This window comes from Cherax quadricarinatus, chromosome 23, assembly GCF_038502225.1.
Source record: "Cherax quadricarinatus isolate ZL_2023a chromosome 23, ASM3850222v1, whole genome shotgun sequence".
NCBI classification, from domain to species: Eukaryota; Metazoa; Arthropoda; class Malacostraca; order Decapoda; family Parastacidae; genus Cherax; species Cherax quadricarinatus.
Genome location: NC_091314.1, coordinates 6,845,949 through 6,872,389, shown reverse-complemented (window position 1 = coordinate 6,872,389; position 26,441 = coordinate 6,845,949). Strand labels below are relative to the sequence as shown.

The following is a 26,441-nucleotide window of genomic DNA, read 5'->3' as shown; positions in this document are numbered from 1 at the left end:
ACACTCACGCAGTGAATGACACGTGTGCACACATACGCATTGAAAGTTACATGTGCACACTCACGCAGTGAATGGCGTGTGCACACCCACGCAATGAGTGTTGCAGTAACAGAACTTTAAGGTCCCCAAAGTCACCTCATCCTACGCACACTCCAGCGGCGGTGTCCAGATATCACGTCCACCACCAGCAGCGTCGCCACTAGCGAGGGGAGTGGTGATGGCCGCAGTGTCACCACCCGTGGTGGCAGTGGCTGCAACATCACCAGTAGCAGTGATGGCAGTGGCTACAGTGTCGCCAGCAGTGGTGTTATGGCTGTACTAGAGCAGAACCACCAATGGTGGTAGTGGTTGCAACAGTATCGCCAACGAGGTCCCTGGCGACCTGAAAAAATTGCCTGGGTGTCACCATACGCTACACCACAGACCTCATCACAAGAATATTAAACTCTAAATCTCACTAAACGAGTAAAAAAAAAATTCTTTGTCAGACACCTTTAAAAAACTATAATTTTGTTTCAGGAATTGTTTGCTACGTTATAAAGACGCACCTTGCAGTAATCAAGACGTACCTTGCAGTAATCAAGACGTACCTTGCAGTAATAAAGACGCACCTTGCAGTAATAAAGACGTGTCTTGCAGTAATAAAGACGCACCTTGTAGTAATAAAGACGCACCTTGTAGTAATCAAGACGTACCTTGCAGTAATCAAGATGTACCTTGCAGTAATAAAGACGCACCTTGTAGTGATCAAGACGTACCTTGCAGTAATAAAGACGTACCTTGCAGTAATAAAGACGTACCTTGCAGTAATAAAGACGTACCTTGCAGTAATAAAGACGTACCTTGCAGTAATAAAGACGTGCCTTGCAGTAATAAAGACGCACCTTGCAGTAATAAAGACGTACCTTGCAGTAATAAAGACGCACCTTGCAGTAATCAAGACGTACCTTGCAGTAATAAAGACGTACCTTGCAGTAATAAAGACGTACCTTGCAGTAATAAAGACGTACCTTGCAGTAATCAAGACGTACCTTGCAGTAATAAAAAGTACCTTGCAGTAATAAAGACGTACCTTGCAATAATAAAGACGCACCTTGTAGTAATCAAGACGTACCTTGCAGTAATAAAGACGCACCTTGCAGTAATAAAGACGTACCTTGCAGTAATAAAGACGCACCTTGTAGTAATCAAGACGTACCTTGCAGTAATCAAGACGTACCTTGCAGTAATAAAGACGCACCTTGTAGTAATCAAGACGTACCTTGCAGTAATCAAGACGTACCTTGTAGTAATCAAGACGTACCTTGCAGTAATAAAGACGTACCTTGCAGTAATAAAGACGCACCTTGCAGTAATAAAGACGTACCTTGCAGTAATAAAGACGTACCTTGCAGTAATAAAGACGTACCTTGCAGTAATAAAGACGCACCTTGTAGTAATCAAGACGTACCTTGCAGTAATAAAGACGTACCTTGCAGTAATCAAGACGTACCTTGCAGTAATCAAGACGTACCTTGCAGTAATAAAGACGCGCCTTGCAGTAATAAAGACGCACCTTGCAGTAATAAAGACGCACCTTGCAGTAATAAAGACGCACCTTGCAGTAATAAAAGAGAATGCTGGTTTTAACTTTGACTTGTCAGAGACAAACGTAGAAGCTTTATGACTCACGAAATCGTAATAACACAAATCACAGAACGGGGGTTGGGATCGAACCCATGACAGGTGAAGTGTAAAACTCACAGGCCAGTGTGCTAACCACTGGACCTTTAATGGGGGTTTGAATCCCGCCTGTTCTCTGATTATGAGAGTTTTAATCGGGAAAGCACCGGCAGCTGAATTATTAGAAGAGTGCAGATGGAAACTACAGGATGTGTCATGTTGCGTCTTGTGAAACACTCAATCATTATGGGTCATTCAGTAGAGCAGGTACTGGAGGCTCGTTCCTCCATCCGTTAATGCGGGATGCTAGCTACCTGTTCTTACCTAACTGTCTAACAGATCCATTGTACCTCACTGTAATGTCCCAAGCAAAATATATTTAGGAGAAAGTGGAAATATAAGCAAACTATAAAATATCACTACTGTACTAAGACAGTCAGTAATTACCCTTGGCAGTTGTTTGTATTAGATTACAATCCTATGAAGCGTCAAGTATGTGGAACAAGACAGAGCCACACACTGGAACACTAGTATGTAATTGTCCAGAAATACAACACTTCTGAGGTAGGCCCAAATGAATCCTACAGAAAATCTTGATGTGTTTAAACTGAGAGCAGCAGTGTGTATGTATATATATATATATATATATATATATATATATATATATATATATATATATATATATATATATATATATATAGAGAGAGAGAGAGAGAGAGAAAGGCGGTATATGTAGCTCTAGGCCTTTCGTGTTGCAATCAACACAGAAGGAACTTGCAGTGTTGCAGAAAAGAGGAGGTGGTCCAAGTAAATACGACCTTTGCAAAGCCGCTTCCTGTGGTTTAATTCCTATGGAAATATAAACACATATGCAGTATAATGTGATCCTTTATTGACAACGTTTCACCCACACAGTGGGCTTTTTCAAGTCACACACAGATCTGTGTGTGACTTGAAAAAGTCGGTATTTGATACCATTTATTTCCATCGGGTTTAATTCCTATATTGGGTACTACGATATTCATGATTGGTGGTATATACAGGCTATGTGCTGCTGAAATAACCATCGTGTAGTCGAGAGGCTTTATACTTGATAAGCCTACACAAGTAATACTAAATCACTTCATTGTTAACGATATCTAAAATTCTGAGCTGTTATTTACATATTACTTCAGATACATATCTTGAATATTACGAGGCTGTAATCTTCGAAATGTTTCGGTGACATTATTGTTAATTATTAGATATCAAGATATCGGAAATCTTGAGGCTGTGTCCACATCCTGTATCATCTGGATTAACTAATTGTGATGAGGTTGTAAACAATGAAATAATTGTAATATCAAACAGATAAAAGTATTTACCTAGTGGTGTATGATAGACCCACTGTGACTCCTGTAGCTATCTAGTGGTGTATGATAGACCCACTGTGACTCCTGTAGCTCTCTAGTGGTGTATGATAGACCCACTGTGACTCCTGTAGCTATCTAGTGGTGTATGATAGACCCACTGTGACTCCTGTAGCTATCTAGTGGTGTGTGATAGTCCCACTGTGACTTCTGTAATTCTTTAGTGGTGTATGATAGTCCCACTGTGACTCCTGAAATTCTCTAGTGGTGTGTGATAGACCCACTGTGACTCTCGTAATTCTCTAGTGGTGTCGCTCACACCACAAACTGGGAATGCACAATAAACAAGCCTCGCAGGAGGTAATTAGAAATTATTTGTATGCAAATTATATTTTCGTAAAATATATTAGAGGGCTTTATGATGAGCGAGGGTACTCGACCCAATCACCATAGCAACTGGTCACCATAGCAACCGGTCACCATAGCAACCTGAATTCTTGGCAGGGCCTCCTGGCGCCTTGTGGACCACTTGCCAGAAATTACTGTAAACGGAGAAAATGGTAAATTTAGATTCCTTTGCTTCGTTATTCAGTGTCTATTCTACAGTGACTCAAGAGGACCCCTGCAAACACAGGTCAGGAGCTGTTATTCTACCTCAGTTCATTTGAAAGCCCAGCGCTAACTATGGTGTACTATACCCTCTAGGATCTAACCCACAACAGTCAACAATTTTTTTTTAATGTACCGGCCGTCTCCCACCGAGGCAGGGTGATATTGGAATAACAACGAAAGTTTTTTCTTTCCACATTTAGTAATTTATACGGGAAAAGGAGTTCCTAGCCATTTGCTCGCGGTATTTTAGCAGCATCTTACGACACGCATCGCTTACGGAGGAAGGATTATTTTCCACTTTCTTATGGAGGGGTTAACAAACTTCTGAGTATTTATTTACTGCTGGGTGAAGAGGGAGAGCAAATGTTAAGAACTGAGGCTGAGTTCTTTCGCTTGTCAGCAGAACGATGCAACTATCCGGCCAGCCACCGGTCTTTCTGTAAATGCAATAAACGAACTCTCCTTTTTCATCTTAATTAGAACGTTTGCCGTGTACTTTCTGTAACCTTCCGCTGGTTGTAGTGTTGACTGTGATGACTTCTTGGTGTTGTTGGTGACGGGGATAAAACGCCTTATTTCTTATGGCAAAAACGGTGTCGCTAACAGCGACGCTGTTTTTGTCTGCACCGCCTCTGTTGTGTGCCACACGACACACTAAAAATAATGAATTTCTTAACAACCCCCTTCCTCATTGTTCGTCTCTCTCTTTCTTTCTCTCTTCTCCACTTCTTTCCCCCGCCCATTTTGCTCTCCGATTTTCCTCAATCCCTTCCCCATTTCTCATTACCTCTTTCTTATTCCCTCTTAATATTTTCTCCCCGCCTTTCCCCCCCCCCTCCTCTCCTCTTTCCCCACCCTCCCCATTTCTCATTACCTCTTTCTTATTTCCTCTTAATCTTTTCTCCCCGCCTTCCCCCCCACCTCTCCTCTTTCCCCACCCTCTCCCCTTCCCCCCACCCTCTTCCTTTTCTCCATTCCTCTCTCCTTTTTTCCCTCCGTCAAGTGTATGAAAGCACTCTGGAATGAGAGGAACTGGAGCATCCTTGTCACTGGCTGGATATTAAGAGACGTGATGGTGTCGGATGCAACCTTGCCAGGCACGGTGGCACGCTCTCGAGTATTGTGTTGCTGTACAGTACTGTTAGGTCTCAGTCCTGGTTGTGGGAGTTGAACCTCCCGGGACACCAGTCACAAATGCCACTAACAGTCCCTGTCCAAGTTGGAGAACTTTCACAACTACCTGTGCCAGTTGTTACCAGCGAGCCAGTAAGTGTGGTCAAGAAACTTGACTGGTTGTTTAAATAAGTAATGCCTGGTTGTGATGCCTGACTTACGAGGATTATGCAAGAGTAAAGGTGCCAGCTAAGTGCCTCGTGCAACTTTTTTTAACGCCTCTCGTATTAGTTTTGTGCATCACAGGAGGTTTTGTGGGCGAGGGACTTGGACTTCCAGGAAGCGTGCGTGAGCATGTTAGATAGGAGTGAATGGAGACAAATAGTTTTGGGGACCCGACGGGCTGTTGGAGTGTGATGCTAGAAAATTTACTATCACTTACCATACTTGTCCTTTGGTATCTTTCAGCCTCATTTCATACTCTTATCATACCATCTACATTAAGTTTGACCTTCAGTCACTCTTATTTTGTTATAGTGTTATGATCCTGCAGTGGGTTGTGTACCTCTTTCTTCCATGGCGCCGTACACTTAAGGGGCACGTACGTACCCCCGTCTTCTAATAACATGTTCTTTTTCCACATTAATCTACCTTTGCCATAATTAATATCGCATTTGCTTTGTTTCGTAAGGTGAAATCTAGGATCTTTCCTTAATTCCTGCTTCCTATCTGTAGTTAAGGTTATGTTCGCAGTTTTCAGAGCTTCTGGGATCTTGAATTTAACTCTTGAAGGTCCATTGACTGCTAGTGGTATCTTGCTGCTTTTTTAAAATTGATATAACATTAGTGGAATGTGGCCCCGGGATAGAATGTTTGGGGATGTTCTAACTTATTTTCTATTGTGAATACACTGACCGAACTGTTGAATACAAGGCTTGATCTGAGATCGGAGCACGGGGGGGGGGGGAATCCCTGGAGGCCTCATTTGGATTACGCTGCTCAGTTTTGGTCCCCATACTACAGGATGGATATAGACTCGTTAGAGAACATACAGAGAAGAATGACTAAAATGATTTACTGTGTAAGGAACCTCCCGTATGAAGATAGACTTAAAGCCTTAAATCTCCACTCTCTGGAGAGGCGTAAAACGAGGGGAGATATCATTGAAGTGTATAAGTGGATGACGGGCATAAACAAGGGAGATATTAATAAAGTACTCACCCACCCACCCACCCTACACCACCACCCACCCTACACCCACCACCCACCCTACACCCACCCTACACCACCACCCACATACTGCAAACTTGGTTCGTATAAATACATCTTGCATATTACTGGCACCAGCAAGAGAAAGGTAAAGTGGAAATCAGTTTTCTTCCGTGGCATACAGTGTAGTAGGATACAGACAGGATGTCAGCACAGCATATCTGTGGGACATGTAAAAAAATCCTTGGAAGGAAATCCAGAATCACATGCAACCTATGCTCTTCCAAACACCATATATCTTGTACTAGACTAAATACAGCCTCAAAAAATGACCTCGAACTAGCAAGATGCTTCTGGTTGTGCAATAAAGATGTAGAACTTTGGGCAGGTATCAGAAAGGTACTAAGGAGAGTAATAAATGATAAAAATAATCAAGAAAACAAGGATGACCTCTTGGATAGTCTACCAAAAATATATAAAATGTGGGAGCAAGAGATAGTGTATCAAAAAATGCAGAATGTCCATACCACAACAGATGACTCGAAACTATCTAGTCACCCACATGGTGCTAAGCCAGACCCATCCCCCAGTCATAGCACTAATACCCACAGTGCTGGTGCTGGCCCAGGCTCCCCCAGGCATAGCACCAATACCCACAGTGCTGGTGCTGGCCCAGGCTCCCCCAGTCATAGCACTAATACCCACAGTGCTGGTGCTGGCCCAGGCCCAGCCGCTGACCCAGACCCAGACCCAGACCCAGCCCCACCCCCCAGCCCCAGTGCTGACCCAGACCCAGCCCCCAGCCTTACTGCCAGCCCAGACTCTCCTAGGGACACTACCCAAACCACCACAAAAACAGTAAATATACAACCATCATTGCACAAGACCGTGGCCCACAGTACAGATGTTGGAGAGGAGTCTCCTCCTTCTTCCTCTACTGGGGAAAGTAGATGGAATCCAGGACGGGGTGGCCCTGGCTTGGATACTGAGGATTATAGTGCAGTCCCAGAACCTGCAGAAATTGACAACACACCTCCCAACAATTCTCAACCAAAGGTGAATTTGTGCAAATATTATGCTTGGGGCATCTGTAAGCATGGAATAACAGGGGAAAAAAATGGGACATGCAACTTTGACCATCCCAAAAAATGTAGCGACCTCCTGTCTAAAGGAGTGTGTCGTTCTTCTTCCTGTACTTTCTTTCACCCAAAAATGTGACACTCCTCGGTCCTCCAGAAGCAGTGTTACAACATCGAGTGCCCTGCATACCATCTAAAAGGGACCAGGAGGCACAGACCCCACAAGACAAACAATAGTAGCTACGACAACCCAACTCCAGGTGATTTTTTAGTGGCAGGAAATGAAAAAAAAAATGGAAGGAAATAACAAAAATAGTCCACCACCTTGGAGCCTTGTTGGACTGGAGGCACAGCCAGTGGCCACCCATGGCCCTCCAGAATTACAACTACTGATGCCAATAACAAAATCCCCCCAACAAACACAGAATACAACATTGTTCATATTTGCTAATATACAGGGCCTTAAGCCATCCACCAACAACAAAATACCTTTTATCAGTGGACTTCTAGTGGAGTCTAATGCAATGTTTGCAGCCTTCACAGAGACTCACACAAAAGATCACTTTGACAGTGAAATATGGATAAGTGGTTACAACCTTTTTAGATGCGACAGAAAAAACAGGCAACAAGGGGGGGTTGGCCTGTATGTCAAAGAGTCCCTTATCTGCACGGAGTTGCTGAACACCACAAATGAGGTAGTTGAAGTTCTATCAATAAAGATCGAGAACCAAAACCTAGTCATTGTGGTTGTATACAAGCCACCAGATGCAACCTCACAACAGTTCAAGGAACAGCTACTGAAAATCGATTACTGTTTGGAAAACCTTCCAGCTCCATCCCCAAACATCTTACTGCTTGGTGATTTCAACCTAAGGCATACAAAATGGAAGAATGTAGCAAATAATGTTATAGCTGAAACAATCCCCGGAGGTAGCGCAGATGAAAGGTCACACACACATGAGCTACTAAGTCTCTGCGAAAAACACACCTTAAGCCAGCAGATAGTGGAGCCAACAAGGCTAGAAAACACACTTCACAAATAATGAGGACCTGATAAGAGACATAAGAATATCAAAAACAACTAATTCCGATCACAATCTAATCGAAGTCCAGACGTACATGCATAGGGGTCCTGAACAGCAGAATGCATGTACCTGTGAAGGTGTCTTCACAAAATACAATTTCAACAACAAGAACATCAATTGGGATCAGGTAAACCATGTCCTAAACGAAACATGTTGGGAAGATGTCTTAAATGACATGGATCCAAACCAGTGCCTTGAAAGGATCAACTTCCTGGTAGCCGAAGCATGTTCTAGGCATATTCCCCTAAGAAAGAAGAAGAGCAGGAGTAAACTGGAGAGAAAAAGACGCTCCCTCTACAGAAGACGACGAAGAGTCTACTTTCTGTATTCGACTGAAGAAGCCTACTGTGTAGGCGAAACGTTTCGGAATAAAGTTGTCTAACTGTTGCATATGTGTCTTACCTAACAACCTGTCGGTATTGTATACCATTTTGATGTTCATCTTGTCAGACACTGCAACACATGGCATCTTGGTACAGAAAACACCTTGGACAAGCTTTTCAAGTGAGAAGTGTTGGATCTGAGAGGGACATGACCTCTCAGTGGCTACATTCTCATTACTACTACTACTACTACTACTACTACTACTACTACTACTCTGCACCTCTCCTTCCGACAGTATTTAAGTCTCCGCACTGTCGCTTGATCTTCAGATAGTTCCTGACTATGGAACTGAACTTCTCCAGGCCGAGGGACTGACAACCTCAAATTCTACGACTACAAGGGTGATGGACTGATTACATCGTCTTCACATCTCTACTGTTCCTGCCTACTTTCTGTATTCGACTGAAGAAGCCTACTGTGTAGGCGAAACGTTTCGGAATAAAGTTGTCTAACTGTTGCATATGTGTCTTACCTAACAACCTGTCGGTACTGTATACCATTTTGATGTACTTCACTCTTCTGGAGTGCACACTCCTCCTCTATTCCCGTCCTTCATTCCTTCTCATATCGCTACTTGTCTTTTTCCTCCTTTCCGTGTCATTTTTCCCCAATTTTAAATCAATGAAAAATAGCAGACATTCCCTCCCGAGTCCCCTACTTCCTTAACCTTCATTGAGAAATTGTGGAGGGGCTTTGAGTGGTCCTTCAGCGAGGACAAGCCATCCAACTTAAACTTGTAGTGTGCTTGTGTGTTACTTGAAAAGTTTTCCTGAGAATTTTCACCAATGTGTCGGTCATTTTCTCCCTCCTTGTTTTACTCTGCCCAAGGTAACATGATAACCCATGTTTATTGTGTTCTGAAGGTGAGGTCCTGAAGACAACAACGTGTGGGAATCACTGCATTAATGTAGTACAGTCAGTGTAGTCTGGTTACCCAGAAACTCTTACTCTCCTTTCCGTCTTTATTAGAGTATTTAATTTGTGATTAAATTACGTTCGTTTACCTTTCTTTATTTTAAATTGCGTACGTTTTACCCTTCTTAACTTTAAATTACGTATGTTTACGTTCATTAACTTTAAATTACGTACGTTTATTACCTTCCGTAACTTTAAATTACGTACATATACCTTTCTTAATCTTAAGTTAACCTAGCAAGCTCAGAATAATTACCGTCTGCAGGTTGTGGTTTAAGTTAGTGGAGGTCAGTGTTGACTGAGCCAGTGATCGCCCTGCTAGCCTTTACAACTAGAATACAAATTGAAGATAGACATTGAGACGTTTCACTCTTCTGAATCACTATCAGGTCCTTCGAGGACGGACCAAAACGTCGTCTAAATATTTATAGTGTCCCATAGCTCGAGTGCTAGTGCACTCAGCTCACACACTGAGGTCCGGGGGTCGATCCCCCGTACGGGTCTAAACATTAGGACGTTTTTCCACAAGACACCTGGTGCCCATGTTCACCTAGCAGTAAAATAGGTAGCCGAGTGTTAGTCGACTGGCGTGGGTGGCAAACTTGGGATAAAATTGACCTAATTTGCCCGAAATGCTCTGCATAACAAGGGGCTTTCTGTATAGTAGTATGTCATTGATGTTAACTAAGCCTTGTATCACCTTGTACATGTAATTGTAGAAATAAAGATTATTATTATCATTGTTATTATTTGTGCGTTTTGAATGGTTGCAGCCGTTGTAACGTTTTCCACTAAGTGTTCTTGTTTAGCTTATTCAGCTGCCAGTGTCTGACATTGCTGTCGTTTCACTTACCTGTACCTGGAGGGCGTGTTCTGCCTGCAGGTTGTTCCGGGGGCCAACGCTCCCGCGGCCTAGTCCTTGATCAGGTTGAATGGGGCGTCGTTACAGTACACAAGCGAAGCGCACACTTGATTTATCAAGTTGTAATTTGATAATGGTTCAGTACGGAGCGAAACGTCACCTGAAGTTCCCCCCTCCGAAGTGAAACTTGTTTGTAAATATGTTCACCCACGGAACTGAGACTATTCTTCAGCATCTTCAAATATAGTGGACCCCCGCTTAACGATCACCTCCCAATGCGACCAATTATGTAAGTGTATTTATGTAAGTGTGTTTGTACGTGTATGTTTGGGGGTCCGAAATGGACTAATCTACTTCACAATATTCCTTATGGGAACAAATTCGGTCAGTACTGGCACCTGAACATACTTCTGGAATGAAAAAATATCGTTAACCGGGGGTCCACTGTATATGATTAATTAGTATTTTGAGGCTTCGTGGTGTATCTTGAGGCTTCTTGGTGTATTTTAAGTATTTTTGGTGTATTTTAAGGCTTCGTAATGTATATTTTGAGGCTTCATAATGTATATTTTGAGACTTCACGATGTATTTTGAGACGATGTATTTTGATACTTCATAATGTATATTCTGAGGCTTCATAATGTATTAATTTGATTTAGCTACATTGTTATCAATATTTGGTGATACAGTTAACATTTATTGGGTAATATTAGGATGGGACGAATGACTTGTGATGTATTGTGAATGAGACTTGTGACATCACGAGTGCAGGGAGTTGCGTCACGCTGTGTGAGGAACTAAACGCGTGACGTCATCGCGGACTAGTGTGGGCGGAGCTAAACACGTGACGTCACTAGGTAGTGTGGGCGACCTTCGGTATTATTAAAGTCGTACTACCAACACATTTCTTTACCGACGCAATGTAAGGTAGTAACGTTGAATTACAAAACTGGCGGACACTTCCAAACGCACGATGCTAACGGAAGTTGACGCAAGATACGCAGACACTGCGTCATAGAGAACCAAAACAGTGCTCTACTGTTTGCATATTACTCAATTGCTTGCCAGTCCTCGTGTGCCGGTGAACCCCCCTAAGGGGTTTAGCACTTCCCCTGTGTATAAAAAAAGGAGGTAATAAATAGGTTCAGTCCAAGAAATGGGCAGATCGCTCAGATTCCTTGTACCACAACCCCTCCCCCCCTCTCATGTCGTACCCTGCAGGGTGCTAGAATGGAACAACTCTGGAGACGTGTCAGAGGTAAGACACTGGTGTGTCGTTTATTCGTTGATGCGTAACGTTGAACACTTAAGTCACTCGTTGAACATTAATATTTTTTTTTTCCAGGAACTACCTCAACTTTGTGATAGAGGAGTTGAAGGAGCCAGTCAAGTGAGTACCCTCAGTGTGTTCTCTCAAGCTTTACACTTAGTCTCCCTTTCGTTAATGTTTGTAGCTATTCTCCCTCTTATTGTAGTTATTCTTCCTTTCATTAATGTTTGTGGGTTATTCTGTAATCAATGAAGTTTTGGGTTATCCCTGTTATCAGTGTTTGGAGGGTCTTTTATCAGTGTTTGGAGGGTCTGTTATCAGTTTGGAGGGTCTTTTATCAGTGTTTGGAGGGTCTGTTATCAGTTTGGAGGGTCTTTTATCAGTGTTTGGAGGGTCTGTTATCAGTGTTTGGAGGGTCTGTTATCAGTGTTTGGAGGGTCTGTTATCAGTGTTTGGAGGGTCTGTTATCAGTGTTTGGAGGGTCTGTTATCAGTGTTTGGAGGGTCTGTTATCAGTGTTTGGAGGGTCTGTTATCAGTGTTTGGAGGGTCTGTTATCAGTGTTTGGAGGGTCTGTTATCAGTGTTTGGAGGGTCTGTTATCAGTGTTTGGAGGGTCTGTTATCAGTGTTTGGAGGGTCTGTTATCAGTGTTTGGAGGGTCATCAGTGTTTGGAGGGTTGTTATCAGTGTTTGGAGGGTCTGTTATCAGTGTTTGGAGGGTCTGTTATCAGTGTTTGGAGGATCTGTTATCAGTGTTTGGAGGGTCTGTTATCAGTGTTTGGAGGGTCTGTTATCAGTGTTTGGAGGATCTGTTATCAGTGTTTGGAGGGTCTGTTATCAGTGTTTGGAGGGTCTGTTATCAGTGTTTGGAGGGTCTGTTATCAATGTTTGGAGGGTCTGTTATCAGTGCTTGACAATGTTCTCTGTGTTTACTGTAAACACGAGTTGCCACACTTTTCATGTGTAATATACAACTTTTGTTCAATTTTCTGTTTTAGAAACTTCAATATACACTTTATTTAATGTTTCTTCTGTGATTCAATATCAGTCTTTGACGATGGCGCAGTAAAATTCAGAAAGTAAGACTTGTGTAAAGGACGTTCTAGTTCTCTCTCTCTCTCTCTCTCTCTCTCTCTCTCTCTCTCTCTCTCTCTCTCTCCACGAAAGGCGTTCATAGGGCTACTGAGTTTATTTTGCCTACAGTAATAATAGTCAAAGCAGCAGCAGCAGCAGCAGTGAGAGTACCTTCACCTCTTTGTTTTCACATTGAAATTAAATAATATACTTAATGTAATAGTAGTAATGATAAAGGAATTTGTGGTTGGTAGATAGTATGGTAATAGTAATACTGTGGTAGTAATGGTAAGAGGTCCCATGGTATCTGTAAGCCCAAGTAATAATTTGTAAATGTGTAATGTTAATTTGTGTTTGGCAGGAACCTTCCCAAGGCTATCTACATCTCCATCTCCCTGGTGACTGCTGTCTACGTGCTGACCAACGTGGCCTTCTACACTACCCTCTCCCCTGCTGAGGTGCTGGGCTCAGAGGCCGTGGCTGTGGTGAGTATTGTACTACCTCACCCCCCCCCCCCCGTCGATCTACCTGACGTCTCCTCTCTCTCTCTCCTCGTTTCATCATCGCCTCTTCCTCCCCCCGTTTCATTCCTTCATGCTCTCATCTCCCTGGTTCTTTTCTTGATACCTTCCCTCTCTCTAGTCTTTATTGATACCCTCCCTCTCTCTAGTCTTTCTTAATACCCTCCCTCTCTCTAGTCTTTCTTAATACCCTCCCTCTCTCTAGTCTTTCTTAATACCCTCCCTCTCTCTAGTCTTTCTCCTCTCCTTTTCCCTTCAGTTCATTCCTGAATGCCCTTATCCGCATCCTTCCAAGTCCCTAGCTGCTCTTTTCATCCCTCCATTGATATGCTCCTCTCTTACCCTTGATAACCTTGATATAATCCCTTCATCTCTTCCTTTGAGGTCTCCCAGTCTTCCATTTTTTTGACATACCTCCCCTTCCCTCCACTCTTTTGTCCTGAGATACCTCCTTCCTTCCTTTCTCCCATTGCCCTTTTCCTTCACATCTTGACGTCTTCATGCCTTGATGTCCACCCTCCTCTCCACCCCATTCTTCTACAGATCTCTCTACCTTCTGGAATTTATTGATATCACGCCTTACTCCTCCCTCTTCAACACATAAACAGTCCACAGTAGGATTCAATCCTGCAAATTCGGCATCAGAGTTCACAGTACTTTATCCAGACAGCTAGACTGGAGACTGGCTGTGTGGATCAACTGGAGTCTGGCTGTGTGGATCAACTGGAGTCTGGCTGTGTGGATCAACTGGAGTCTGGCTGTGTGGATCAACTGGAGTCTGGCTGTGTGGATCAACTGGAGTCTGGCTGTGTGGATCAACTGGAGTCTGGCTGTGTGGATCAACTGGAGTCTGGCTGTGTGGATCAACTGGAGTCTGGCTGTGTGGATCAACTGGAGTCTGGCTGTGTGGATCAACTGGAGTCTGGCTGTGTGGATCAACTGGAGACTGGCTGTGTGGATCAACTGGAGTCTGGCTGTGTGGATCAACTGGAGTCTGGCTGTGTGGATCAACTGGAGTCTGGCTGTGTGGATCAACTGGAGTCTGGCTGTGTGGATCAACTGGAGTCTGGCTGTGTGGATCAACTGGAGTCTGGCTGTGTGGATCAACTGGAGTCTGGCTGTGTGGATCAACTGGAGTCTGGCTGTGTGGATCAACTGGAGACTGGCTGTGTGGATCAACTGGAGTCTGGCTGTGTGGATCAACTGGAGACTGGCTGTGTGGATCAACTGGAGTCTGGCTGTGTGGATCAACTGGAGACTGGCTGTGTGGATCAACTGGAGTCTGGCTGTGTGGATCAACTGGAGTCTGGCTGTGTGGATCAACTGGAGTCTGGCTGTGTGGATCAACTGGAGTCTGGCTGTGTGGATGAACTGGAGTCTGGCTGTGTGGATGAACTGGAGTCTGGCTGTGTGGATGAACTGGAGTCTGGCTGTGTGGATGAACTGGAGTCTGGCTGTGTGGATGAACTGGAGTCTGGCTGTGTGGATGAACTGGAGTCTGGCTGTGTGGATGAACTGGAGTCTGGCTGTGTGGATGAACTGGAGTCTGGCTGTGTGGATGAACTGGAGTCTGGCTGTGTGGATGAACTGGAGTCTGGCTGTGTGGATGAACTGGAGTCTGGCTGTGTGGATCAACTGGAGTCTGGCTGTGTGGATCAACTGGAGTCTGGCTGTGTGGATCAACTGGAGTCTGGCTGTGTGGATCAACTGGAGTCTGGCTGTGTGGATCAACTGGAGTCTGGCTGTGTGGATCAACTGGAGTCTGGCTGTGTGGATCAACTGGAGTCTGGCTGTGTGGATCAACTGGAGTCTGGCTGTGTGGATCAACTGGAGTCTGGCTGTGTGGATCAACTGGAGTCTGGCTGTGTGGATCAACTGGAGTCTGGCTGTGTGGATCAACTGGAGTCTGGCTGTGTGGATCAACTGGAGTCTGGCTGTGTGGATCAACTGGAGACTGGCTGTGTGGATGAACTGGAGTCTGGCTGTGTGGATCAACTGGAGACTGGCTGTGTGGATCAACTGGAGTCTGGCTGTGTGGATCAACTGGAGTCTGGCTGTGTGGATCAACTGGAGTCTGGCTGTGTGGATCAACTGGAGTCTGGCTGTGTGGATCAACTGGAGTCTGGCTGTGTGGATCAACTGGAGTCTGGCTGTGTGGATCAACTGGAGTCTGGCTGTGTGGATCAACTGGAGACTGGCTGTGTGGATCAACTGGAGTCTGGCTGTGTGGATCAACTGGAGACTGGCTGTGTGGATCAACTGGAGTCTGGCTGTGTGGATCAACTGGAGTCTGGCTGTGTGGATCAACTGGAGTCTGGCTGTGTGGATCAACTGGAGTCTGGCTGTGTGGATCAACTGGAGTCTGGCTGTGTGGATCAACTGGAGACTGGCTGTGTGGATCAACTGGAGTCTGGCTGTGTGGATCAACTGGAGTCTGGCTGTGTGGATGAACTGGAGTCTGGCTGTGTGGATGAACTGGAGTCTGGCTGTGTGGATCAACTGGAGTCTGGCTGTGTGGATCAACTGGAGTCTGGCTGTGTGGATCAACTGGAGTCTGGCTGTGTGGATCAACTGGAGTCTGGCTGTGTGGATGAACTGGAGTCTGGCTGTGTGGATCAACTGGAGTCTGGCTGTGTGGATCAACTGGAGTCTGGCTGTGTGGATCAACTGGAGTCTGGCTGTGTGGATCAACTGGAGTCTGGCTGTGTGGATCAACTGGAGTCTGGCTGTGTGGATAAAGAACTATGTACTATGATGACAAGTTAGACATTTTACTAACAGTAAAAACTTTGTACATTATTACAGACTATGCGCTCTACTAATATAATCTCTACATACTATATTATTGAGTGGTTTTTCCACTGTATTTTTTCTGTAGCTTTTAATTATTTTTGTTAATTGTCAAGATTTATATTGAAGATTGAGACACTTATGCAGCATATGGGACTCTTTATTCAGGAAACCTTTCCCCACACAGTGGCTTCATCAGTCCAATACAAAGAGGAAGGCGTAAGGAGAGGAGGAGAATGAGGTAATCAGTCCCTCAACCTGGAGTCGATGTGTTCAGTCCATCAATCGCATTCTACAAGATTGATGGACTGAACACATCGACTCCAGGTTGAGGGACTGATTACCTCATTCTCCTCCTCTCCTTACGCCTTCCTCTTTGTATTGGACTGATGAAGCCACTGTGTGGCGAAACGTTTCCTGAATAAAGATTCCCATATGCTGCATAAGTGTCTCAATCTTCAACTTGTCGGTTTTTCAAACCATTCATCACAAGATTTATATTGTATGTTCGTGCAGCTGTTTTGTTCCCTGTACGATAACCAGAGCTATGCTGCGGTGCCAGGCGTACCTTCTTTAAATACTGTGCTTTAATTAATTGGTACTGTACCATCTGTTGCAGTAGTAGGTGGTACAGGTCCTTGTTTCTAGTGGTACCATCTGTCCTAGTAGCAAGTGGTACAGGTTTTTGTATCAAGTGGTACTGTACTATTGTTGCAGTAGCAGGTGATACAGATACTTGTATCAAGTGGTACTATACCACCTGTCCTAGGACCAGGTGGTACAGGTCCTTGTATCAAGTGGTACTATACCACCTGTCTTAGTACCAGGTGGTACAGGTCCTTGTATCAAGTGGTACTATACCACCTGTCTTAGTACCAGGTGGTACAGGTCTTTGTATCAAGTGGTACTATACCACCTGTCTTAGTACCAGGTGGTACAGGTCCTTGTATCAAGTGGTACTATACCACCTGTCTTAGTACCAGGTGGTACAGGTCCTTGTATCAAGTGGTACTATACCACCTGTCCTAGGACCAGGTGGTACAGGTCCTTGTATCAAGTGGTACTATACCACCTGTCCTAGGACCAGGTGGTACAGGTCCTTGTATCAAGTGGTACTATACCACCTGTCTTAGTACCAGGTGGTACAAGTCCTTGTATCAAGTGGTACTATACCACCTGTCCTAGTAACAGGTGGTACAGGTCCTTGTATCAAGTTGTACTATACCACCTGTCTTAGTACCAGGTGGTACAGGTCCTTGTATCAAGTGGTACTATACGACCTGTCTTAGTACCAGGTGGTACAGGTCCTTGTATCAAGTGGTACTATACCACCTGTCCTAGGACCAGGTGGTACAGGTCCTTGTATCAAGTGGTACTATACCACCTGTCCTAGGACCAGGTGGTACAAGTCCTTGTATCAAGTGGTACTATACCACCTGTCCTAGTAACAGGTGGTACAAGTCCTTGTATCAAGCGGTACTATACCACCTGTAATATTATCAGGTGGTACACATCCTTGTATCAAGTTGTACTGTACCGTTTGTCCTAGTAGCAGGTGGTACAGGTCCTTGTATCACGTGGTACTGTACCACTGTAGCAGTAGCAGGAGGTACAGGTCCTTGTATCACGTGGTACTGTACCACTGTAGCAGTAGCAGGTGGTACAGGTCCTTGTATCACGTGGTACTGTGCCATTGTAGCAGTAGCAGGTGGTACAGGTCCTTGTATCACGTGGTACTGTACCATTGTAGCAGTAGCAGGTGGTACAGGTCAATGTATCACGTGGTACTGTACCATTGTAGCAGTAGCAGGTGGTACAGGTCCTCGTATCACGTGGTACTGTACCACTGTAGCAGGTGGAACAGGTCCTTGTATCACGTGATACTGTACCATTGTAACAGCAGGTGGTACAGGTCCTTGTATCATATGGTACTGTACCATTGTAGCAGTAGCAGGTGGTGCAGGTCCTTGTATCACGTGGTACTGTAGCATTGTAGCAGTAGCAGGTGGTACAGGTCCTTGTATCACGTGGTACTGTACCATTGTAGCAGTAGCAGGTGGTACAGGTCCTTGTATCATGTGATACTGTACCATTGTAACAGTAGCAGGTGGTACAGGTCCTTGTATCATGTGGTACTGTACCATTGCAGCAGTAGCAGGTGGTACAGGTCCTTGTATCACGTGGTACTGTACCATTGTAGCAGTAGCAGGTCGTACAGGGCCTTGTATCACGTGGTACTGTACCATTGTAGCAGTAGCAGGTGGTACAGGTCCTTGTATCACGTGGAACTGTACCATTGTAGCAGTAGCAGGTGGTACAGGTCCTCGTATCACGTGGTACTGTACCACTGTAGTAGGTGGTACAGGTCCTTGTATCGCGTGGTACTGTACCATTGTAGCAGGTGGTATAGGTCCTTGTATCACGTGGTACTGTACCACTGTAGCAGTAGCAGGTGGTACAAGTCCTTGTATCACGTGGTACTGTACCACTGTAGCAGTAGCAGGTGGTACAGGTCCTTGTATCACGTGGTACTGTATCACTGTAGCAGTATCAGGTAGTACAGGTCCTTGTATCACGTGGTACTGTACCATTGTAGCAGGTGGTACAGGTCCTTGTATCACGTGGTACTGTACCACTGTAACAGTAGCAGGTGGAACAGGTCCTTGTATCACGTGGTACTGTACTACTGTAGCAGTAGCAGGTAGTACAGGTCCTTGTATCACGTGGTACTGTACCATTGTAGCAGTAGCAGGTGGTACAGGTCCTTGTATCATGTGGTACTGTACCACTGTAGCAGTAGCAGGTGGTACAGGTCCTTGTATCACGTGGTACTGTGCCATTGTAGCAGTAGCAGGTGGTACAGGTCCTTGTATCACGTGGTACTGTACCATTGTAGCAGTAGCAGGTGGTACAGGTCCCTGTATCACGTGGTACTGTACCATTGTAGCAGTAGCAGGTGGTACAGGTCCTCGTATCACGTGGTACTGTACCATTGTAACAGTAGCAGGTGGTACAGGTCCTTGTATCACGTGGTACTGTACCATTGTAGCAGTAGCAGGTGGTACAGGTCCTCGTATCACGTGGTACTGTACCATTGTAGCAGTAGCAGGTGGTACAGGTCCTTGTATCACGTGGTACTGTACCATTGTAACAGTAGCAGGTGGTACAGGTCCTTGTATCATGTGGTACTGTACCATTGTAACAGCAGGTGGTACAGGTCCTTGTATCATGTGGTACTGTACCATTGTAACAGCAGGTGGTACAGGTCCTTGTATCATGTACTGTACCATTGTAACAGCAGGTGGTACAGGTCCTTGTATCATGTGGTACTGTACCATTGTAGCAGTAGCAGGTGGTACAGGTCCTTGTATCACGTGGTACTGTACCATTGTAACAGTAGGTGGTACAGGTCCTTGTATCATGTACTGTACCATTGTAACAGCAGGTGGTACAGGTCCTTGTATCATGTGGTACTGTACCATTGTAGCAGTAGCAGGTGGTACAGGTCCTTGTATCATGTGGTACTGTACCATTGTAACAGCAGGTGGTACAGGTCCTTGTATCATGTGGTACTGTACCATTGTAGCAGTAGCAGGTGGTACAGGTCCTTGTATCACGTGGTACTGTACCATTGTTGCAGCAGGTGGTACAGGTCCTTGTATCGTGTGGTACTGTACCATTGTTACAGCAGGTGGTACAGGTCCTTGTATCATGTGGTATTGTACCATTGTAACAGCAGGTTGTACAGGTCCTTGTATCATGTGGTACTGTACCACTGTAACAGTAGGTACAGGTCCTTGTATCACGTGGTACTGTACCGTTGTAGCAGTAGCAGGTGGTACAGGTCCTTGTATCACGTGGTACTGTACCGTTGTAGCAGTAGCAGGTGGTACATGTCCTTATATCACGTGGTACTGTACCGTTGTAGCAGTAGCAGGTGGTACAGGTCCTTGTATCATGTGGTACTGTACCATTGTAGCAGTACCAGGTGGTACAGGTCCTTGTATCACGTGGTACTGTACCATTGTAGCAGTAGCAGGTGGTACAGGTCCTTGTATCATGTACTGTACCATTGTAACAGCAGGTGGTACAGGTCCTTGTATCACGTGGTACTGTACCATTGTTACAGCAGGTGGTACAGGTCCTTGTATCATGTGGTACTGTACCATTATAACAGCAGGTGGTACAGGTCCTTGTATCACGTGGTACTGTACCGTTGTAGCAGTAGCAGGCGGTACAGGTCCTTGTATCACGTGGTACTGTACCGTTGTAGCAGTAGCAGGTGGTACAGGTCCTTGTATCACGTGGTACTGTACCGTTGTAGCAGTAGCAGGTGGTACAGGTCCTTGTATCACGTGGTACTGTACCGTTGTAGCAGTAGCAGGTGGTACAGGTCCTTGTATCATGTGGTACTGTACCGTTGTAGCAGTAGCAGGTGGTACAGGTCCTTGTATCACGTGGTACTGTACCGTTGTAGCAGTAGGAGGTGGTACATGTCCTTGTATCACGTGGTACTGTACCATTGTAGCAGTAGCAGGTGGTACATGTCCTTGTATCACGTGGTACTGTACCGTTGTAGCAGTAGCAGGTGGTACAGGTCCTTGTATCACGTGGTACTGTACCGTTGTAGCAGTAGCAGGTGGTACAGGTCCTTGTATCATGTGGTACTGTACCATTGTAACAGCAGGTGGTACAGGTCCTTGTATCATGTGGTACTGTACCATTGTAGCATTAGCAGGTGGTACAGGTCCTTGTATCACGTGGTACTGTACCATTGTTGCAGCAGGTGGTACAGGTCCTTGTATCGTGTGGTACTGTACCATTGTTACAGCAGGTGGTACAGGTCCTTGTATCATGTGGTATTGTACCATTGTAACAGCAGGTTGTACAGGTCCTTGTATCATGTGGTACTGTACCACTGTAACAGTAGGTACAGGTCCTTGTATCACGTGGTACTGTACCGTTGTAGCAGTAGCAGATGGTACAGGTCCTTGTATCACGTGGTACTGTACCGTTGTAGCAGTAGCAGGTGGTACAGGTCCTTGTATCACGTGGTACTGTACCGTTGTAGCAGTAGCAGGTGGTACAGGTCCTTGTATCATGTGGTACTGTACCATTGTAACAGCAGGTGGTACAGGTCCTTGTATCATGTGGTACTGTACCATTGTAGCATTAGCAGGTGGTACAGGTCCTTGTATCACGTGGTACTGTACCATTGTTGCAGCAGGTGGTACAGGTCCTTGTATCGTGTGGTACTGTACCATTGTTACAGCAGGTGGTACAGGTCCTTGTATCATGTGGTATTGTACCATTGTAACAGCAGGTTGTACAGGTCCTTGTATCATGTGGTACTGTACCACTGTAACAGTAGGTACAGGTCCTTGTATCACGTGGTACTGTACCGTTGTAGCAGTAGCAGGTGGTACAGGTCCTTGTATCACGTGGTACTGTACCGTTGTAGCAGTAGCAGGTGGTACAGGTCCTTGTATCACGTGGTACTGTACCGTTGTAGCAGTAGCAGGTGGTACAGGCCCTTGTATCACGTGGTACTGTGCCGTTGTAGCAGTAGCAGGTGGTACAGGTCCTTGTATCACGTGGTACTGTACCATTGTAACAGCAGGTGGTACAGGTCCTTGTATCATGTGGCACTGTACCATTGTAACAGCAGGTGGTACAGTTCCTTGTATCATGTGGCACTGTACCATTGTAACAGCAGGTGGTACAGGTCCTTGTATCGCGTGGTACTGTACCGTTGTAGCAGTAGCAGGTGGTACAGGTCCTTGTATCACGTGGTACTGTACCGTTGTAGCAGTAGCAGGTGGTACAGGTCCTTGTATCACGTGGTACTGTACCGTTGTAGCAGTAGCAGGTGGTACAGGTCCTTGTATCACGTGGGACTGTACCGTTGTAGCAGTAGCAGGTGGTACAGGTCCTTGTATCACGTGGTACTGTACCGTTGTAGCAGTAGCAGGTGGTACAGGTCCTTGTATCACGTGGTACTGTACCGTTGTAGCAGTAGCAGGTGGTACATGTCCTTGTATCATGTGGTACTGTACCGTTGTAGCAGTAGCAGGTGGTACAGGTCCTTGTATCACGTGGTACTGTACCGTTGTAGCAGTAGCAGGTGGTACATGTCCTTGTATCACGTGGTACTGTACCATTGTAGCAGTAGCAGGTGGTACATGTCCTTGTATCACGTGGTACTGTACCGTTGTAGCAGTAGCAGGTGGTACAGGTCCTTGTATCACGTGGTACTGTACCGTTGTAGCAGTAGCAGGTGGTACAGGTCCTTGTATCACGTGGTACTGTACCGTTGTAGCAGTAGCAGGTGGTACAGGTCCTTGTATCACGTGGTACTGTACCGTTGTAGCAGTAGCAGGTGGTACAGGTCCTTGTATCACGTGGTACTGTACCGTTGTAGCAGTAGCAGGTGGTACAGGTCCTTGTATCACGTGGTACTGTACCGTTGTAGCAGTAGCAGGTGGTACAGGTCCTTGTATCACGTGGTACTGTACCGTTGTAGCAGTAGCAGGTGGTACATGTCCTTGTATCACGTGGTACTGTACCGTTGTATCAGTAGCAGGCGGTACAGGTCCTTGTATCACGTGGTACTGTACCGTTGTAGCAGTAGCAGGTGGTACAAGTTCGTGTTAGTGTAATCACACTGGTGTGATCTTACCAGTGGTAACGTGGACCAGCGCTCGTGGTTGACGTGTGCTGCAGGTGTACCACGCAGCTGTGTTGTTTTAACAACTAGTTCTGGTTACCCAGGGATGAGTTTTATTTTTTGTATAGTAAACCCGCTTTGTTTTCATGTGAAGTAACCTGTTTCTTTGGATTTTTTTTTAGAAACCAGTTTTTATTGAAACCGAAGCAGATTTTTTCCTGTTTTTCTTAACCAGAATTAATTTTTTTTTCCTCAAGAAAAATTTAGATTTTTTTTTAATTGACTGATAAGCTGTCTTATAAAGCTCTTCCAAATAGTGCATTTTTTGGGTGATTTTTTTTCTTCAAGACATCTAACGTCTGGCACTGAGCCAGGGTGATCCTGAAGAATCAAAACTTCTCTTTTTATACTTAATAATGTATACAGGAGATGGGGTTACTAGCCCTTTGCTCCCGGCATTTTAGTCGCCTCTTACGACACGCTTGGCTTAAGCAGGAAGGAATTTTTTTTGTGTGTATATTCAATTGAAAAAGTACATCCTTAATTAAAGAGTTCCATGAGCTGTAACTCCACCAGTACCTCGGTTTCTTCGTAATATGTTATATTCAATTTTGAAAGAGCCTTTTCAGTCGGATAAAAAAAAAACCACTACGTAGAAGAGCTTTATAAGAGTTGACTACAAATATTTTTAAGAGACCATTTTTTTTTTACCTCTATTTTTTGTGTGCATGGATAAGTTGAGCAGCAGCAGCAGCAGCAGCAGAATGTGACAAGAGCAGCGGCCGCAGTGCACCACCTAGATAACGCTTCACCGCACCTCTGTGGTGTCATAATACTTTGTTTCTAGGCTATCACGGTGGTGGTTAGCTATTAATTAATAACCCTCCCTCCCCCCCTCTCCCCTTCCCCGTCCCCCCCTCCTGTATTCTTTCTGTTCCTCTCAGACCACTAACTTGCTTCTATACACAAACCAAGAGCAATAGGTTAACTCTGCTACCGTACTAGTCTCATACAGGAAGAATGAGTTACAAAACCGGGGCTGGAACAATTCGCACATATTTCACCTTTTTTCAGAAAAAAAGACTTTAGACGTTTCGGTCCGTCCGGGACCATTATTTAGCCATAGTTGGGTTTCTTATCATTTTCTAGCTCACTTGTGAGTTGATACTGGTCCAGGACAGCAAAGCTTCGTCTACAGTATCATCTTCAAAATGTGAGCTACACGTGAACCTCGTGTGTGTGTGTGTGTGTGTGTGTGTGTGTGTATATATATATATATATATATATATATATATATATATATATATATATATATATATATATATATATATATATATATATATATATATATATATATATATATATATATATATATATATATATATATATATATATATATATATATATATATATATATATATATATATATATATATATATATATATATATATATAATATATATATATATATATATATATATATATATATATATATATATATATATACATACATAAATACAAAATAAATGTACAGTGCACCAATACCGACAGCTTCATGCTGGTGCCAAGCAACTAACGTTTTATGCATATACCAAGAGCTACAGTGTATCTCATCCTGCATACTCGTTTATGCAATACCCCCCCCCCCCCACACACACACACACCACACGCAAACGACACAGTGGAAACGGACTTCCAGAGTGTAAATAACCAGACATAAACATATCAGAGATTATGTAAAGTAAAAGGACACAAGTGCAACTAATGTGACATTTTATTGCGGTAACGTTTCGCTCTCCAGGAGCTTTGTCAAGCTGTTATGGACATACATGGACACAGAGGGTATATATAGGCTGAGAGTGAGGTGTAATACTAGTGGTAGTAGTAGTAGTAATATAAGTTGTAATAGTAGTAGTAATACAATATGGTAGAACAATCAACTTGCACATGAGTAAAAGGTCAAAAAAACTATTACTTGGGTACCGTAAAATCTCTGGTATACACACATACCAGAGATTAGTCCAGAAATTAGAGGAACAGGCAGATTGCCTCGGTGGGCACCTGAAAAATAGCAGCAGAAGGTAACAGTAATGGATGAACCATCAAAATGGGAGGGAGCAATGGGCGGGGTCCCGCAAGGAACAGTGTTAGAACATGAAGAATTGAGACACTTATACAACATATGGGAATCTTTATTGGAGAAACGGTTTTCAAAACCATTCATCACACAGTATTAGAACAGCTGCTGTTCCTAACATACGTGAAGGACCTACCAGAGGGTAACTACTCTTATGTGTTATTCTTATTAAAACTAATAAGAATAAAAACAAAAGAGATCATAAATAAATCCAGCAAAACCTCAACAGGATGCAGATTTGGCCAACAGGTGGCTTAGTTTAATCCAAATCCGAACAAATGAAAGATTACGCTAATTCGAGAGAATCTGTAAATATCAGTAAATAAAACGGTTATGAGAGTAAATATAAGAGGAAACACACATGTAGTACCAGAATTACACATAAACTGCATAACGTCAGGGGCACATACCAGATTAGCAAACCTCAGGATAGCATTCAGGAATATGAAGAATCCTTCAAAGCCTTATACACGACATGTGTTTGGGCAGTCGTAGATTATGCGGCACCAGCACTGAGCTCTTACCTGGCTAAGCACGTACATCTCGGAAGTGTTTAGATGTTTGTAACCAGACAACTACCAGACCTGAGAGGAATGCCTTGTTTATAGAGGCTGGAGGAATTGACCCTGGCGACCTTGGAGAGGACTACTCGGGACAGGATTAAGAGGAAGTGATCAAAGCACATAGTGACAGACTGAACTAAGAGGACTGGGATCACGGGGACACAGGTAAAAGCTAAAGACATAGCTGAGCCATAGGGATGTAATTTTTAAGTCTTAAGATGGTCGATAAGTGGATGATTGAATGAGAAATAGGTGGAAGCAAATTTAATAGTCAGCTTCAATAGTAGATAATAAGGTCCAAGAGGCCAGACATTAGTGATACCGATCAAGGTAATCTAGGAGGCGGGGCCAGGAGCTCTTCCCCAAGCACAACTCTGTATGCGATTCGGTGAATATACACACACAACACAGGTATTGAACAACACTCACACGGACGCTTAATCATCGAATATCGACAATTTTTTTTTGTATTGCCGCAGCGATTTAGTTGATTGAAAACTCATGTATTTTGAATATCAGTTTCCGTTTTATTGAGGCGGTAGATGTATAAATAAAGTAGTGAAGAAGGTGGTGGTCAGTTGTGATGGATGGTCTTGGCTGTGTCCCAGTGAATATGACCAACTGACATCTTAAACATAAAACCACGGAACGGGTGGGGGTCTGAACCCATGACAGGTGAGTTCTATAATTCACGGGCCAGTGCGTTAACCACTGGCCTGTGAATGGGTTTAAACCCCACCCGTTCCGTGGTTTGTTTGCAACTGCGTTATTACGATTTCGTAAATCTTAAATATGGTAAAGTAACATGCAAGAAGCAATAGTTTTATTAACTTCACGGAGAAGCGGTAAATCTGTATGGCAATCAGATTTGATCCAGAGAAGGGAAGCAAGAATTCAGTTTGATCAAGAGCACTACACCGGTATCAAGAGCACTACACCGGTATCAAGAGCACTACACCGGTATCAAAAGCACTACACCGATATCAAGAGCACTTCACCGGTATGAAGCACCTCACCGGTATCAAGAGCACTTCACCGGTATCAAGAGCACTTCCCTGGTATCAAGGCACCTAACTGAAGAAGGGGGAAGGGAGGAGGGGAGAATCGGTACTTACACAAATGTGGTCCATCACTGGGAGTGCAGCTGGAAA

General features: G+C 44.3%; 1 protein-coding gene across 1 annotated transcript in view; it reads left to right on the top strand.

Annotated features, from left to right (window-relative positions):
- The window catches only part of LOC128685759 (large neutral amino acids transporter small subunit 1), a 142,986-nt gene that overhangs the window by 69,070 nt on the left and 47,475 nt on the right, over positions 1 to 26,441 (top strand). Inside the window, exons 4-5 of the mRNA XM_070087815.1 lie at positions 11,616 to 11,660; positions 12,975 to 13,098. Of these exons, the coding sequence (XP_069943916.1) occupies positions 11,616 to 11,660; positions 12,975 to 13,098 (169 nt within the window). The remainder of the gene's footprint in view (positions 1 to 11,615; positions 11,661 to 12,974; positions 13,099 to 26,441) is intronic.